This window comes from Euprymna scolopes, chromosome 35 (genome assembly GCF_053919585.1).
Source record: "Euprymna scolopes isolate OS-2025 chromosome 35, ASM5391958v1, whole genome shotgun sequence".
Lineage (NCBI taxonomy): Eukaryota > Metazoa > Mollusca > Cephalopoda > Sepiida > Sepiolidae > Euprymna > Euprymna scolopes.
The window spans coordinates 32588198-32603124 of record NC_136516.1 but is presented as its reverse complement, the minus strand read 5'-3'; the positions used below and the strand labels follow the sequence as shown (position 1 = coordinate 32603124).

General features: G+C 35.2%; 1 protein-coding gene across 3 annotated transcripts in view; it reads left to right on the top strand.

Annotated features, from left to right (window-relative positions):
* The window catches only part of LOC145259797 (dmX-like protein 2), a 441223-nt gene that overhangs the window by 343144 nt on the left and 83152 nt on the right, over nt 1-14927 (top strand). For all 3 annotated transcript variants that reach the window (XM_080117569.1, XM_080117571.1, XM_080117568.1), the window contains 4 exons: nt 1237-1402; nt 5384-6521; nt 9767-10355; nt 13382-13497. In XM_080117569.1, coding sequence (XP_079973695.1) covers nt 1237-1402; nt 5384-6521; nt 9767-10355; nt 13382-13497 — 2009 coding nt within the window. The remainder of the gene's footprint in view (nt 1-1236; nt 1403-5383; nt 6522-9766; nt 10356-13381; nt 13498-14927) is intronic.

Sequence of the window (14927 nt, the reverse complement as noted above, 5' to 3'; positions counted from 1 at the left end):
AATAATAGTGGCTGACCTATATAAAATCGATACCTGTCCATATCAACCAAAAGGAATACTCTCATCTTCAAAAGGAAGTTACACATTGTATTTCTTGAGTAACTATTCAATTCATGGCTAAATCACAATGATACACCACTATCTGCAAGATCGGCAAAGTTAAGCAACATTGAGTCTGGTCAATATTTTTTGTTCGTAATGTTTGAACTCATCGGACTGTTCTCATCTTGAGTGTGATTTTCACAACATTTTGGTCGATGTAACCTCTGACCTTCAGGTGTAATTTGTTGAACTCTGGAATTTGGACGGAATTTCAAATGGAACCTTTATTTACTTCACGAGGGTAGTATGCTTTTGTTCCATCAGCCATGATTGGATAAAGGTCCTAGGTAATTCGCAATTGTATTTTTTGGTTGGCCACACTGAGAATTGAACCTTCAAGCTTCAAGATTATCACTTTTACAATTGATTTTTTTCCAAGTATTCTAACCACTGCACCATGGGTCCTTGCAGACAGAAACATTTACATGTAAGATGAGAACAATCCGATGAATCCAAATATTAATAATCAATCTTCATCTCAAAAATTCAGAAACGTTTATTTTTTGTGTTGAGAACATTTTGTCCTTTGATGCTCCTTAATAACAATGGCTGATATAAATAAAATCGAAATATGTCGATATCAACTGAAAGGAAGACTCAGTTCATCAAAAAGAAGTCACACATTGTATTTCATGAGTAACTGTTCAATTCATGGCTAAATCACCATGATACACCATTACCTGCGAGATTAGCAAAGTTAAGCAATATTGAGTCTGGTCAATAAACAAAATGGTGATTATTTAGAAATCCTTTTTTTAAAAAAAAGTACTTTAATCATGAACAAAATAGTTACACATGAAATACAACATGCAATTTCTCTTGGAGCGATGTATCTTCCTTTTGGCTGATATCGGCATGTTTCAATCGAAAAAGATAACCTTTTTTTTTTTTAATTGTATTCATAACATGAAACTATCAGATTTTTATTTTTTAATTTTTGTTTTAATTGCAATTGCTTCAATTTTTTTATAAATATTTTTAATATTTAAACATTTTTGTCATACTATTAATGATTTTTTTTTTAATGAATTTTTGTTTTAATTGCAATTAATTGTTCAGTAAAATTTGTTTATAAATATTTTTCATATTCAAAAATCTTTTTTAATGAATTTCTTTTATGTTTGCATTTTCCAGATCTGTCAATGACAAGAAAATGAGTGAATTTTTCCGAAATAACTTCAGCGAGGAACGTTGGAGAAAAGCTGCACTAAAAAATGCGTTCGCTCTCTTGGGACGGCAGAGATTCCTGCATGCTGCTGCTTTCTTTCTGCTTGGTAATTCCTTATCTGACGCCATTGAGGTAAGATTCTTTTCTTTAATTTTGTATTCATTAGGCAGATAATGTTAGTGCGTTGGAACCTGAATTTTAGGGTTCACCAAGAAAATGAGCCAATATCAGGAGTTGGAAGGTTAGATTTCAGATGAAATATGGTGTGTCTACCTCCTTAATGGAGAAAGAAGTGACACAAGTTTACAAAGTGGGGATTGAAATGCTAGCACACAAGGAGCAGTAAAGGTGCCTTGGCCAATTAGCAATAAACTAACTCCTGAAAGCAAAAAGTTAAAGCTTGGAAGGGTGGACCTCTTATGCCTGCACAGCACAATATTTTAGCCCAACAGAGCAGGCCTGTTCTTGCTTCAGAGGTCCACCCTGTTAGACTGATTACCAATGACTTATCCTCAACTGGGTAAAACGTGGTCAACAAAGATTTCTGGCCATCAGACCCGAGTGTTCCAACTGGAATGGCACTGTGCTCAGTCTTTCTCTCGCATATACAACTTACTTGCAGCTGCCTGATTGATGCCAGGTTTCAATACCTTACTAAGAACGCAGATTTAGCTATCAGTGTTGAGCAAAATTCTGCAAGATCTGAAGAAACAAAAAATTGATCCTCGAATCTAAATTAAGATTTTATAACAATGTCTTGTATACACTGCTATATGGAAGTGAAACTTGGCGTCTCAAAATCAATCAAGAGAATAAACTAGAAAAGTTTGATTCCAAGTGCCTTAGAAAGATTTTAAGGATCAAATGGAGTGATCAAATTACCAATCAAGAAGTCAGAGATCAAACTAACTAATATGTAGTATTGCCAATAATCTACAATTAACATCTAAACTGACTTGGAATAGCTTCAAATATAGAAGACGAATGTAATTGAAGAATCATATTTGCAAATGTCCAGACAAGGCTGATAACGCACACCAGGGTATTCACTGATCATCACAGTACATCTTTTGACCCATCCTGTATATCTATAAATATAAAACCGAAAATTATGTGTTTGCTTTCTGTGTATGTCTGTAAAAGGCTTTTTTCCGAGAAGCGGTCAGTTGGCTCACAACGTCTTAAAACTTTTTATATCACATATAAATGATAATATCTACGAGTTAATAATGGAGGTCGCCTGTCTATTTAATTTGCTCGATTTCGGAAAGATAAATATTCAATATTTTTCGCTCGCCGCATGTGGATTAGGCTTTTTCGTATAATAAAAGCGACACAAATTCTGGCGGTATTTTTCCGGTCGTGATCGCCGGAAATGTCCGAAAGCAATCAGATTTGATCAATGTGGAAATTTTCCTTATATCAGACAATTGCTATTCAATTTAAACAATCTCCTTTTTATGGGGAGCTGGGCCCCCCCCCCAACATCTTTGGACTATAAAAATAAAAAAAGCATTCTCACAGTAAATGAAATACTACCCCGCAGTCAAAGTTGATCTCATTAAGTCATTAAAATGTGCACCTGCCAATTCTAAATAGTTAAATAAATTCAAACGTGTTTCTGGTAGTATTTCGCGGTGGCCCAATGGTTAATGTCGCACTTTTTTTTTTCACACTTTAATTTTGAACTTTACCTCAAGGGTTCGGGTTCGATCCTCATACTTACCTACCAAAATTTTTTATTTTATCCCCCCCTCCCTCGGAGTTTTGATTTACCCAAAACCACACACACCTCCAAACACCCAGGCAACGCCAGGTACCTCCCTGCTAGTATACTCGAAGAGAGAATTACCAACCAAGTACTCTATGGACCTCTGATGGAACAAGGAGAGGAAGATCAAAAATAAACTTGAAACGAACAATCGAGAGAGATTTTGATTACAACAGGAAGAAACTAGAGGGATGGGGTGGATCTGGCTTCAGATCAAAAATGATGGTATACATTGCCTGCATCACAAAATGTGGGAGTTCTTAAGCCTATGTTCACACTGAGGCTCTCAGGGAAGAAGTTGAATCGCATAAAATTACCATCAGCAATGGACTCTGGCATTCTGATGTCATGAGTTTCTCTCATTCTGATCAAGGACCAATTAAAGAACAGATACTACCCGGCCAGAAGGCCAGGTGGTTGCGTTCCAATAGTTTCACTTTGTTTGTCTTTTTCGTATAAATAAACAGCTGACACGACCTTACAGTGGGAATTTTGTTTAACTTGATCAACAAAAGACCGTTTGCGAATCTGATATTACGATTTGGGAAGTATGCGAAAATATACACAAACACTCGCGCCCATTTTGCCCGTTATATAATAGATGGCTTTCTATTTAGAAAGCCACTCTTTAGGGAGGGAGGGAGGGAGCACATGTTCAATAAATCATCTGGTGTTAAGGAACAGTTGCCTGTTCTTGTAAGTAAAAATGAGATAGGATAGCCGAGAATTCGATCCTGGGAAGCTAGGTTTGGAATTAAGAATTCTGATCATAAGTTTAAAATAAATAATACAGATATGTTATTGAAAAGGAATGCGTTGTTAGTAATGTTATTGAAAAAGGAATTTGATGATTCAATTCGGTTATGAAAATGAAATGAAATTAAAATAATTTGAAATGAAAATGATAAACATATTTGTAAAATAGGTTAGTCGGAAATGAGGTTAGAGAATTTTTCTTTGCAAGCATGTGTGGTCGATGCACGTGTTTTTGGCATATTTTAGGCAATGTGAGGCATGTCAGGCCACGGGATAGATATGCGCGTTGTTTAGTCATGCAATGACGTCATGAGTAAGAGATGAGTTCTCAATACAGTGAGAGCTTTAGGAGTCGGTCAGAGAGAAGTCAGTGCCGGGACAGGGTCGGACAGACAGAGCTGAGATCTGCCTTGGAAGTGAAGGTTAGAAGAAGGAAATAATGTAGAAACTTTCAATTCCTTGATGCAAAGCCATTGACCGGTCGAATGGAATAAACGAACATCACCATATTTTTGTAACTGTCGTCTTCGTGTTATGTCATTCAACAACAAAGGTATTGTGAATTTGTATTAAAAGAACTTTGTGTATAAACTCATCTAAGAATGTGTCTCTATCATCTTTAGAATGTGCCTCCCTCTCAGTATCGAGAAATAATGAATGTTCCTTCAATATGATAAAAGACTGAGAATGATCATCTTAAAAATATGTGTTAAAGAAAGATAATGTTTATAGAAACACTCCCATTCAGAACTGTCAAACAGTATAAATGTCAATCTCTTCTGTCTATCTATATATCTAAATACCCTCTCATTGTGTATTACATGTTCTCGGCTCTCTAATAAAATGTCCCTGTCTCTGTATTAAAAATGTACCCGCTTTCTATATACGCGATATATCTGCACACCAACATGAACACTCTAAGACGAACACGCAACAACAAATATAACATACGTCATCTCTTCTAATAACACCTAATGCATAACACTGGCAGTCTTCATGTCTACTTTTTCTGGTTACTTATATAAACTGCTGGAAGATGCTGGAGATTAGATAATAAACTTGGTAAGTAACACCCAAAAAGTGAAAATATAGTCGCTAGTTTCATGGATTAACAGCAGAAGTAAAAAAAAAAAAAAAAAAAAAAATTTTTTTAAATATGCATAAATTATCAGTTGACAATAGCTAACAAATATCATCTGCACATTTTTTTTTATTCATCTTGTTTTGATATTAAATCTAAATAGTATTGTTGCTTGTGGTGGTATTCCCTTTTATAATGGATTATTCTAATCTTTTTATTCTTTCCTTTCATCATGACATTCAACTGTTAATAGAAGAGAGAGTGACAGAAGAGAGAGTGATGGATACTATATGAACTAAGAGCATAAGGGAGAGGGATTAAACAACATAGGGTTAGAAAGGGGGTAAAAGTGATTGATATAAAAGTAGTGAGGGTCCATTGGTAAGTTAATTGTAAATTACGACCATTGTTTTTGTAATGTTGAAAAATATGGTTCTATATTTTTGCTTTTTTTTTTTTTTCATAATAGTTTTTTTCTTTAATTTATCTTTTTTTCTGCTTTCAGGTTTGTCTTGATCGTTTAAATGACATCCAATTGGCTTTAGTCATTTGTCGCCTTTATGATACCGGAGATCTTCTCCCGGAAAGTGCCAAAAAGATTCTCTACACACATATCCTCGGATGCGACGAGTCTGGCCAAAACTACCTGCCGAGCAAGGCACATCCTGACCCATTCCTGCGGAGCATCGTACTCTGGATGATCAAAGATCATGATGGATCACTTCAGACACTCCTGCAGACTGGTATTGGTGCTAGCCGGCGGTTGGAAGAACAGGAAGAGGGAGAGAAGTATTTCACGAGCCCGAGCGTCTTTAATTTCTACAACTTCCTTCGGGCCCACCCGCTTATCATCCGCCAGAACAAAGTGAGCAAGGCTTCCGAGATGGCACTAATCACAGCAAACACCAGCATCGGCGTGCGGGACAAGAACAGTGCCCACGACGACCGCATCACACCTGTGGAACGTCGGCTGTTCTTCACGACCGCTCATGCCCACTTTAAGAATGGCTGCCCCCTGTTGGCACTGGAGGTGATCTCCAAGTTACCCCCCCTTGTTGATTACGAGGAGGTCATTGAGATGGAGAGCCCCTGTAAATATCCACAAACGGAAGTTTTTGCACGAAGGTCATCGCTGAAGATGCCTGCTCCATCGGTGGACCTGAGACAGAACAACCCGTTTGCAGAGACGGCTGACAGCTACGACTGGAGCACACCCGTGCAGTCGATAGGCCCTCAGCATTCCGTTGACTTTGACTGGAGTATGCCAGTCAGTTCGATGACGACTAATTTTGACGACAAACTTGACTTAAACTTTGACCTAAGCTCTGAAAGGTCAGACAACGAATCTGACTGCGCCACCAAAGGAAGCAGCCGCAAGAACTCTGTTCCGGCTAAGGACGCGGACGAGGAGTATGGCGAGGATAATAAGGTAACGGCTGTAGATATTATGGCACAGCAGTACAAGTTTATTGCTTGCCTGAAAGTGATGATGGAAGAATTACGCACTTTGGCCACCGGCTTTGAAGTTGATGGTGGTCAGCTACGATACCAACTGTACATCTGGCTGGAAAAAGAGGTTGAGTCTCTACGAGTTTTATGCAGCTATGGGGGCACAGAAGGAGCTCATCATTCTCTAATGGATGGTTAGTATTTCAGTTTGTTTTTTTCTGTTTTCTTGTTATATATATATATATATATATATATATATATATATATATATATATATATATATATATAATAGTAGAACAAAGCTGTAAAATAGAAGTTTACAAATAGTTTTTATTATTCGGCAGAATACTCCAAAACCGATGTGTTAGGTAATCCTTAATCCAGGGAGTATCAAAGAATACTAATTCTTCTCATTAGTTTGTTTGTTTTTTTTTTCAGAGGAAAATCAAATTTAAAGTGAGAACCATTGTGACGCAGATATCTTGGCAATTTCAAGTATGCAGAGTTGGGGAGGGATGCCAGGGGAGATAACTCCATATAATTCTTAAAGTTTGAAATTTGCCAAAATTTAACAAGATTTTTAGTTGTAAAACATTTTAGGTATTCCTTTTTTCTTTGTTTTATTTTGTTTTTTTTTTAAATTTGTTTCAATATTTATTAATAAAATTATTAGAACTTCATGTGCAATTTGACAAACTTCAAGTATTAGATGGAGTTATCTCCCCTAGCGACTTCTCTTTGAAACTGGAATTGCCAAGATGGCTGCGTCGCAATCAGTCTCTCCAAAATTTGATTTTACTCTGTAAAAAAACAAAAAAATACTAGATCAAATTAAACACTTTTTTTTTTTTTTTTTTTTTTTTTTTTTGAATGAAAGCTTCATTCCACATAATAATAAGCACATACATCATAGAGATGTTTCTTTATCTTCATTTTTTTTTTTTAATATTTTTGCTAAACTAGGAATATATAGACAAAGAAGGTTCCTTGGACGGGCTCAAAAGGGGGGGGGGGCTCTCTACCGTGATCACGAAAGGATTATAATGGCTGCTCAAGACCAGGGATTGATGACCAATGCAGGTATCAGTAATGACAACAAATGCAGGTTCTGCTGTACAGAATTGGAAAGTGTGAGTCATCTGATATCGAGTTGCAAGGTTCTTTTGGGGGACGGCTAATATACAGCGAGACATGATGGAGTATGTAAGTACCTCCACTGGACCATCTATGAAAAATTAAACATCCAGTATAGCAGCAAGTCCTGGGAACATCAACCTGAAAGAACAGTTGAAAATGACTTATATACCATACATTACGACCATGTAATCCCTACAGTCACCTATCTTGAAAATGCTGCTGTGAAACCTGACATAGTGACATAGTTATATGGAATAAGTCAGAAAGAGTTGCAACCTTGGTTGAAGTGAGTGTCCCTGATGATGGAGGTCTAAACGGTGCTGAAAGGGAAAAACAGACCAAATATCAAGATCTCATGTATGATATGAAAAAAAACTGGAATCTTAGGGAGATATCAATTATACCAGTTATTATAGGTGCCACAGGACTTACGAAGAAGAACCTGAAGTCCTACCTTACTAATATTCCTGATGAACCAAGTGCAAAAGAGATCCAGACAATTGCACTTAAGGGAACAGTGAGGATACTAAAAAGAGCTCTCGGTTGGTTTTAATAAAAAGCAGGGCAATGTTGGCAGCTAGTTTGGCTGCTTCATATCCAGCATTACAATCTTCAAAGGAAGAAAATTAAAAAAAAAAACATTTTGTCTTTTATATAATAGAAGATAAACCAATCATAGTAAATGGATGTTTTTTAAATGACAGTTTAGGTTTAGTGAAGGTTTTCAAGAAATTGGATAGGCCTACAAAACTTGGTTTTTTATCTGTTCAGGTACTCCTTTTTATTAGAAGTGATCCGATTCTTTCAAGTTCATTAGGATCAGGATAGGACCTTAAATAACTTTGGCACTTACGCAGAGCACGAACCGCGCTGGAACACCGGTGTTATGTAGCAATCCGTTCGATACTGCTCTGTATCTTCATCGTTAATAATTGCTTTCTTTCTCTGTATTTTAACAGATGGCAGTTCTTATTATTTCTTTTTTTTATGGGGGCTTCAAATAACGAAAAGTTTTAGACCAATCAGAAAAAAGGTTAATTCTTTTTTATTTTTAGTTTATATTTAATAAAAATATCAGAAATATGACACCACAGTTACTTCATTGGCTCAGCATTTTGACATCTTTTAACATGGTTCTTAAACTGCATGAGTACCTTAAAATCTCTATATATAAAGCAGTAGTGTGTGTGTGTGTGTGTGTATAACTTTTCTTCAGCCCACACCACTAGACGAATCATGACATGATGATGGTTTTTTTTTTTTTTTTTCAAGGTCAAAGATTAAGGTCATATTTAGTGTGACTCTTCATAAACCCCCCACCTAGGGATGATGCACGCCAAATTAAGGTTCATCACCTCCCTGGGGGCCACCACACTGGCGCTGGCTAATTTCTTGTGAATTTGAATCGGATCACCCTCCTCCCTCCCCATCCCCTCAACCAATTAAACAAATGTCAACCATTTTGATTCTTTATAATTGTTTCAATTTTTATGTGTAACAATATAAGTGTCAACTTTGATATAATCTATTTGCTCATAGTTGGATTTCATTCACTTCAGGAGGTAGTTAAAAAATTTTAAACACCTTAAGAAATAGTTGCCCTTACAACATCCACTTACTGCAAGGTTGTCCAAGAAGCAGGTACCTGAGCATACAGCAAAGTCCCGCGTGAAGTGCAGTTATCTTTGCTAGTCAATATATGATGATACTAAACCTTACGATCGAAATCCATTACACAATCTAGATTTAAAACTTGAGCTTAAAGGGTCTCAAGCAATGAATAGAAATAGTTTGAAAATGATTATTATAATTATCAAGTTTAATGCAAATCTGAAAAAAAAAATTGAATCTTTAAATGGACGTTCTGCCTGAAAGTATAGCTAAAAATCCATTAAAATACCCCAAAGAAACTAATTTGTGGAAAATAATTATTGATATTTAATACCGCTAAGATTTTGCTTTTTTTTTTTTTTTTTTTCTTTCAATTTAGAAACATACAAGTAATAATGTGCATAGTTTTTATCTCGTTTTAAATTAAATTCGGTCTGATTTATTTCTCCTTGGGAGTTGGAAAGAGTAGTCTCTCTTAGAACTGTAAAGTTGGCCCATATATTCGTGACCAGACACACACACACACACACACACACACATACATTCAGCTTTATATTATAGATATATACGCACGCACACACACATACATGCAAAGAGGGAGAGAGATATACATAAACTAAATAAATATTTAATTAATTTACTTGTTTACTTGTTACTTCTTTAATTAATTGTTGATTTTAATCTTCCACAGCAAATCTTGACCTCAGCCAAGATTCAGATACTTTGAGTGAAGCAGGAGGTCCACGCGTTGAATCACGTCCATCTCTTCACCAAATCATCCAAGCAGACAAATTGAATTTTGAAGCAAAATTATCGCGGACAGCAAGGCGCAAGCAATGGCTGAAGACAAACCAGCAACTGCTACGGACGCTCCTTAGCTACTGTATCCTTCAAGGGTCTGGGGTCGGAGGGCTGGCCTCTGTGCAGATGGAACTTTTATTATTACTCCAAGAGCTGCAACAAGAACGTACACAGCAACAATTGCTCTCGCCCCTGCCTTTCCCGACGACGCTACCATTATTATCGGCTAGCATTGCCAGCTCAAAGACTGTGATTGCGGACCCAATCCAATACCTTCGAAGTCTCACTCAGGACCTCTTGCACTCTATCGTGGAATTTTCGATCCCGCCCGGCCTCAACTGTCAGACGGGGATTGTGTGGATGATGCGGAATCTGAGTGTGGCGCTTTCATCTTCCATTTACCAATGTCTGTGCGATATTGATAACTTTGGGGTTAACCAGAGTGAAAGATCTGAGATGGGACTCGAAGGATTTACAAGGTAAATAAATTTCTTTTTTGTGGCTTTATCTTCTGTGCATGTTTTAGAGGCTTCTGATAATTTTTATATTTCAGATTTATCTTTTAAACATTTTTGAAGATTTTATTATTTTGGACTATTTGAACCCCAGGTATCATCTCCAGTGTTGGTCTCGCAACATTTTAGTTAACGTAATATTCAAACTCCTTCAGGTGCAGTTCCAAATTTCATAGATTCTGCGGTTTGACACGGTGCATTGGAAGGCTTTTTTAAAATTGACTTCAAAACTATCCTATCTCTGACCAGGTCTTTTTTTTTTTCTCTTTTTCATTCATAAATATTTCATTTAAAAGTCTATTGTAAACACAAGTCAGAACTTCTTTTTCATATATTTATTCGGTGATAAAAGTGTTTCTGGCTTTCCTGGAATTCCAAGTTTTATGGGATTGAAGGCAAATTGCAAGAAAAACATCGCATGAAAAAGAATGTGTGAACTAAAGTTGCGCCTTTTCAAAAATTTAATGCATTTTTTTTTTTTTTTTCTTTAAGAGTTTATTTTTAATCTTCTCAAAATTATTTCATAATTTCAATATAGATCAGCATATCACAAATGATCTTTATTTTTAGTTTTATCTGTATTATATTTATATTTTATCTATATTATATCTATATTATGTCTATATTTTATTTATATTATATCTATATTATGTTTATATTATATTTATATTATGTCTATATTATATTTATATTATGTCTATATTATATTTATATTATGTCTATATTATATTTATATTAGGTCTATATTATATCTATATTTATATTATATTTATATTTTATTTATATTTTATATTATATCTATGCTAGCATTTCAGCCCAGCGTTGCCTGGGTGTTTGGAGGTGTATGTCGAGCAAAAAAAAAAAAAGGTCAATTCTTTTAACTTTGATCCCTATTATGACTCCTTAACATTTATTGTTTTGGGCTCAAATCAAGTTATTAAGTTAGATCCATGTCCAAGGAACCTATATCTAAAATTTCAAGTGTTTAGACCTAAAATTGTCGGAGGAGTTTGGTAGAGTTCTCAAAGGACAAATCGTTGAACTTTGACCCCCCTTACCAGACAAATATCTGGCCAAACACCGATCACAAAGATTTTCCCAAATCTCAGTACACTGTATATCAAATTTCGAGTCTTTAGACTGAAAATTGAGAGAGTTATTGCATAGGAAAATGTACACGGACAGACACACACTTTCACTTTTATAGATATAAGATAGATAGATTAAACAAATATGTACGTATACATAAATATATATATAGAAACAATATTGTGGTGTCCTGTAAACTTTTTACGCAAATATTATGCAAGTATAAATCATGTAGAATATCTGTATGAATATAATTACACGTAATAGTAAACTAAAGATGATCATCCCATAAGAAAACCGAAAAAACTAATAGAGAATTAATTAAAATGAATGTTTAAAAGAATATGCAAATTAGCTAGATCTTTTGCAGATGAATTCAATTCCATGACCCATATATAAGAAAACTGTATTTTCTTTTTAAATAACTAGAAAAGAGGGTTTTTAATATGAATATCAATACACACAAAAGAAAAACGAATTTATAGGAATATAGATTATACTTATATTTATATTATATTTATATATTGTATTTATATTTTATCTATATTATATTTCTCTTTATTTGTCCATTCTGATCTTTCTCAGAAACTACTAGGCTGATTTGGCTGAAATTTTGTATAAACCTTCATAATGTGCGTTGAACAAATAATATGGTGTTTGTTCGATGCACAAGTAGTAATTAATAAGGATTAGCCACCGTAATACCACATTTACTCTAGAAGTTTTACCCGTTTTTAATGGACTAAAAAATCTGAGATCTACTGATTTCACAAAGTTTTTTTTCTTAGAACGGCACGCCTGTGGAATTGTCCTCTATTTCCCTGCTCTCCAGCTGACTACAATATGGCCGTCTTCAAGTCCAACGCAAACAAGTTCTTGATGAGCCGTTCCACTTAAGTTAACAAATTTACTGAATCTCCACTATTAGCGATTACTATCATTCTGATATTGTACACTCTTTAACCCTTATCCTCGAGTGGCTTCTGGGCCTTGATAAGTGGTGACTCCTGTGTATATAAAAAAAAAAAAATTAACAAAAATATAGTTTTGTTACTAAAACAAACTTTAAAACAGACTTTTTAGGCCATTAAAAACAAAAGTTAAAGGTCATCAACCAGCACGTGTAGACACCGGCATATGTGTATAAAAACTTATATTTGCTATATTCATTGAATATTATTGAAAACATAACGGTAATATAGGTGTGACTCTGATACATGGAGAAGAAAAACTTTTGTATTCTTTTAATTAATGACTTGAATGAGATTCCAATCAACGTTTAAGGTTATAGATTGTCTGTAAAAAAAAAAAAAAAATGTTGGTGCTTGTCCATAATTCCTCCATATTAAACAAAAAAAATTTTTTTTTTATTTGTATGATGTACGTACCCATGACAGATCGAAAATGTATATAAAAAAAAATCATGTAAATTGAGCAAGTAGTTTTATTTTCATAAAGAAAATTATTTTTAAGCAATTAATGGGAATAAGTAGGCATTACAACATAAATCTCACAAGTTTTTGATTATTGTTGAGTTATTTACGTTGTTTCTTTTTTAATTTTTTCCAAAAGGGTGGGTAAGACAGTCGCTCCTACAATACTCTTAAATTTGATTTCTTATTAAAAAAATAAAACTACTTGACCGATTTACATTATTTGGTGTCTGATATTTTTGTTTTGTCATGGGTATGTACATCATATAGATTTTTTTCTGTACTTTCGTTTTTTAATATGGGGAATTCTAGAAAAGAACGGACATTATTTTTCGGAATGAAATATTATCTTAGCGTGTTCATTTTTACAATGTTTTTCTCTCGTCGGCTCGTTACGTTAGTTTTGTATCAGAATTTGGCCAATGAGAATGATCTTATTTCTTAATTTTCTTTCTGTTCATGTTGTAGTCATAACATCTCTTGCCAAGCCAGTCATCTCATGTCGGGAATAAATCCGCAGCGTCGAAGACTTCCAAGCAGCGTATGCGAAGAAGCCGTCAATACGTCCCCTTCGAAATGGCCAGGTTTGTGAATATTTCTTTTTGTTCAACATCTTTGAACTATCTCCAATCTGCATGGGAATGGAATTTGTCATTCAATGCTGCAAAGATTAACAATTACAGCTGATCTTATTTGGGATAACAATCCTCGGAAACAACAGAGTGGAACAATAAAAATGTCACCCTAAATAAAACAGCACTACAACTTTATTTTAAAACTTTTATTGAAAAAATCAATTCAAGTAACTAGATTATATAGTAGAGCTGATATCTATTCAATGTAGCCATCTTTAGCATTAATCACTGCCTCGATAAGGGTCCGGAACTGGGAGCATGCCTTTTCCACAAGTGCCTGCGGGAGCTCGATGAATACTCGGCGGATGGCAGCGATCAAGCTGGTTTTGGTGTTGTGGGAGGTCATGTTGGTGATGTTATCGATGTATGATCAAATGAATTAGTCCAGCAGGTACAGGTCAGGAGAGATGAGGGAGAGAAGGGTACAAAGTCGTAGTACTTTTTCTGAAGCCAAGCCTGGGTCTCTTTGGACTTGTGGGTCAGCACCGAGTCCTGCTGCCACACCCAGAGTTTTCCAGTAGCCACCTGATTGTACCAGGAGATCACCACTCTTTTCAGCACATCCAGGTACACTTTGACACTGACTTCGAAGATGTGATCTGGCATCATATGGCTCTCACTTGAAACCACACCAAAGACTATAACTGTGCCCGGAAACTTTGTTTTTATCACGCTGAGCATGTCCCTATTATTTGTAGCAATCTAGTAATGCATTTTGAGGGTGCTGGCAATGGTCCTGTTGTCATAACTTGATCAGTAGAGAGTATGAGTTGTACAGCGAGTTGTCATTGAACATTGTGTCACTTTCAAACATGATAGAAGGCTTTTCTCACTCTTGGGATTTGTACACAACTGACTAAAAAAAAAAAAAAGAAAACTGGTTTTCATTAAACGGAAATGGAATCATGTCATCTTTCTTTTATCATTCCACCCTATATATTTTCTTAACAACATACTCCAACGATTCACAAGAACAACTGACAAAATTAATAAACTGGCAAAATTAATTTTTATAGGAAGAAAGCTAACAATAGCAAAGAAATGATGAAGAGACTACTTTATATACGAGTTGTATCTATGGAGATAACAGATGGATGAGAATTCAGATGTGGAGAAAGTATATCTGGATGTTATAAAAGTTGTTTAGATTTTGTTACCTTGGTGATATCATTGGAGCACAAGATGAAGCAGGTGCTAGAGTGATTGCAAGAATTAGAAGTGAACGGAATAAGTTTATAAATATTTTTTCATTACTAACCAGGCATATTTATACAGAGTAAAAGATGTATGAAAGTGAAACCTGACCAGTGAGGGTTGAGGACATGTATTGCATGGAGAGAAATGACCACAGAAATGAGAAAGAGACTGGCTTTGTTTTA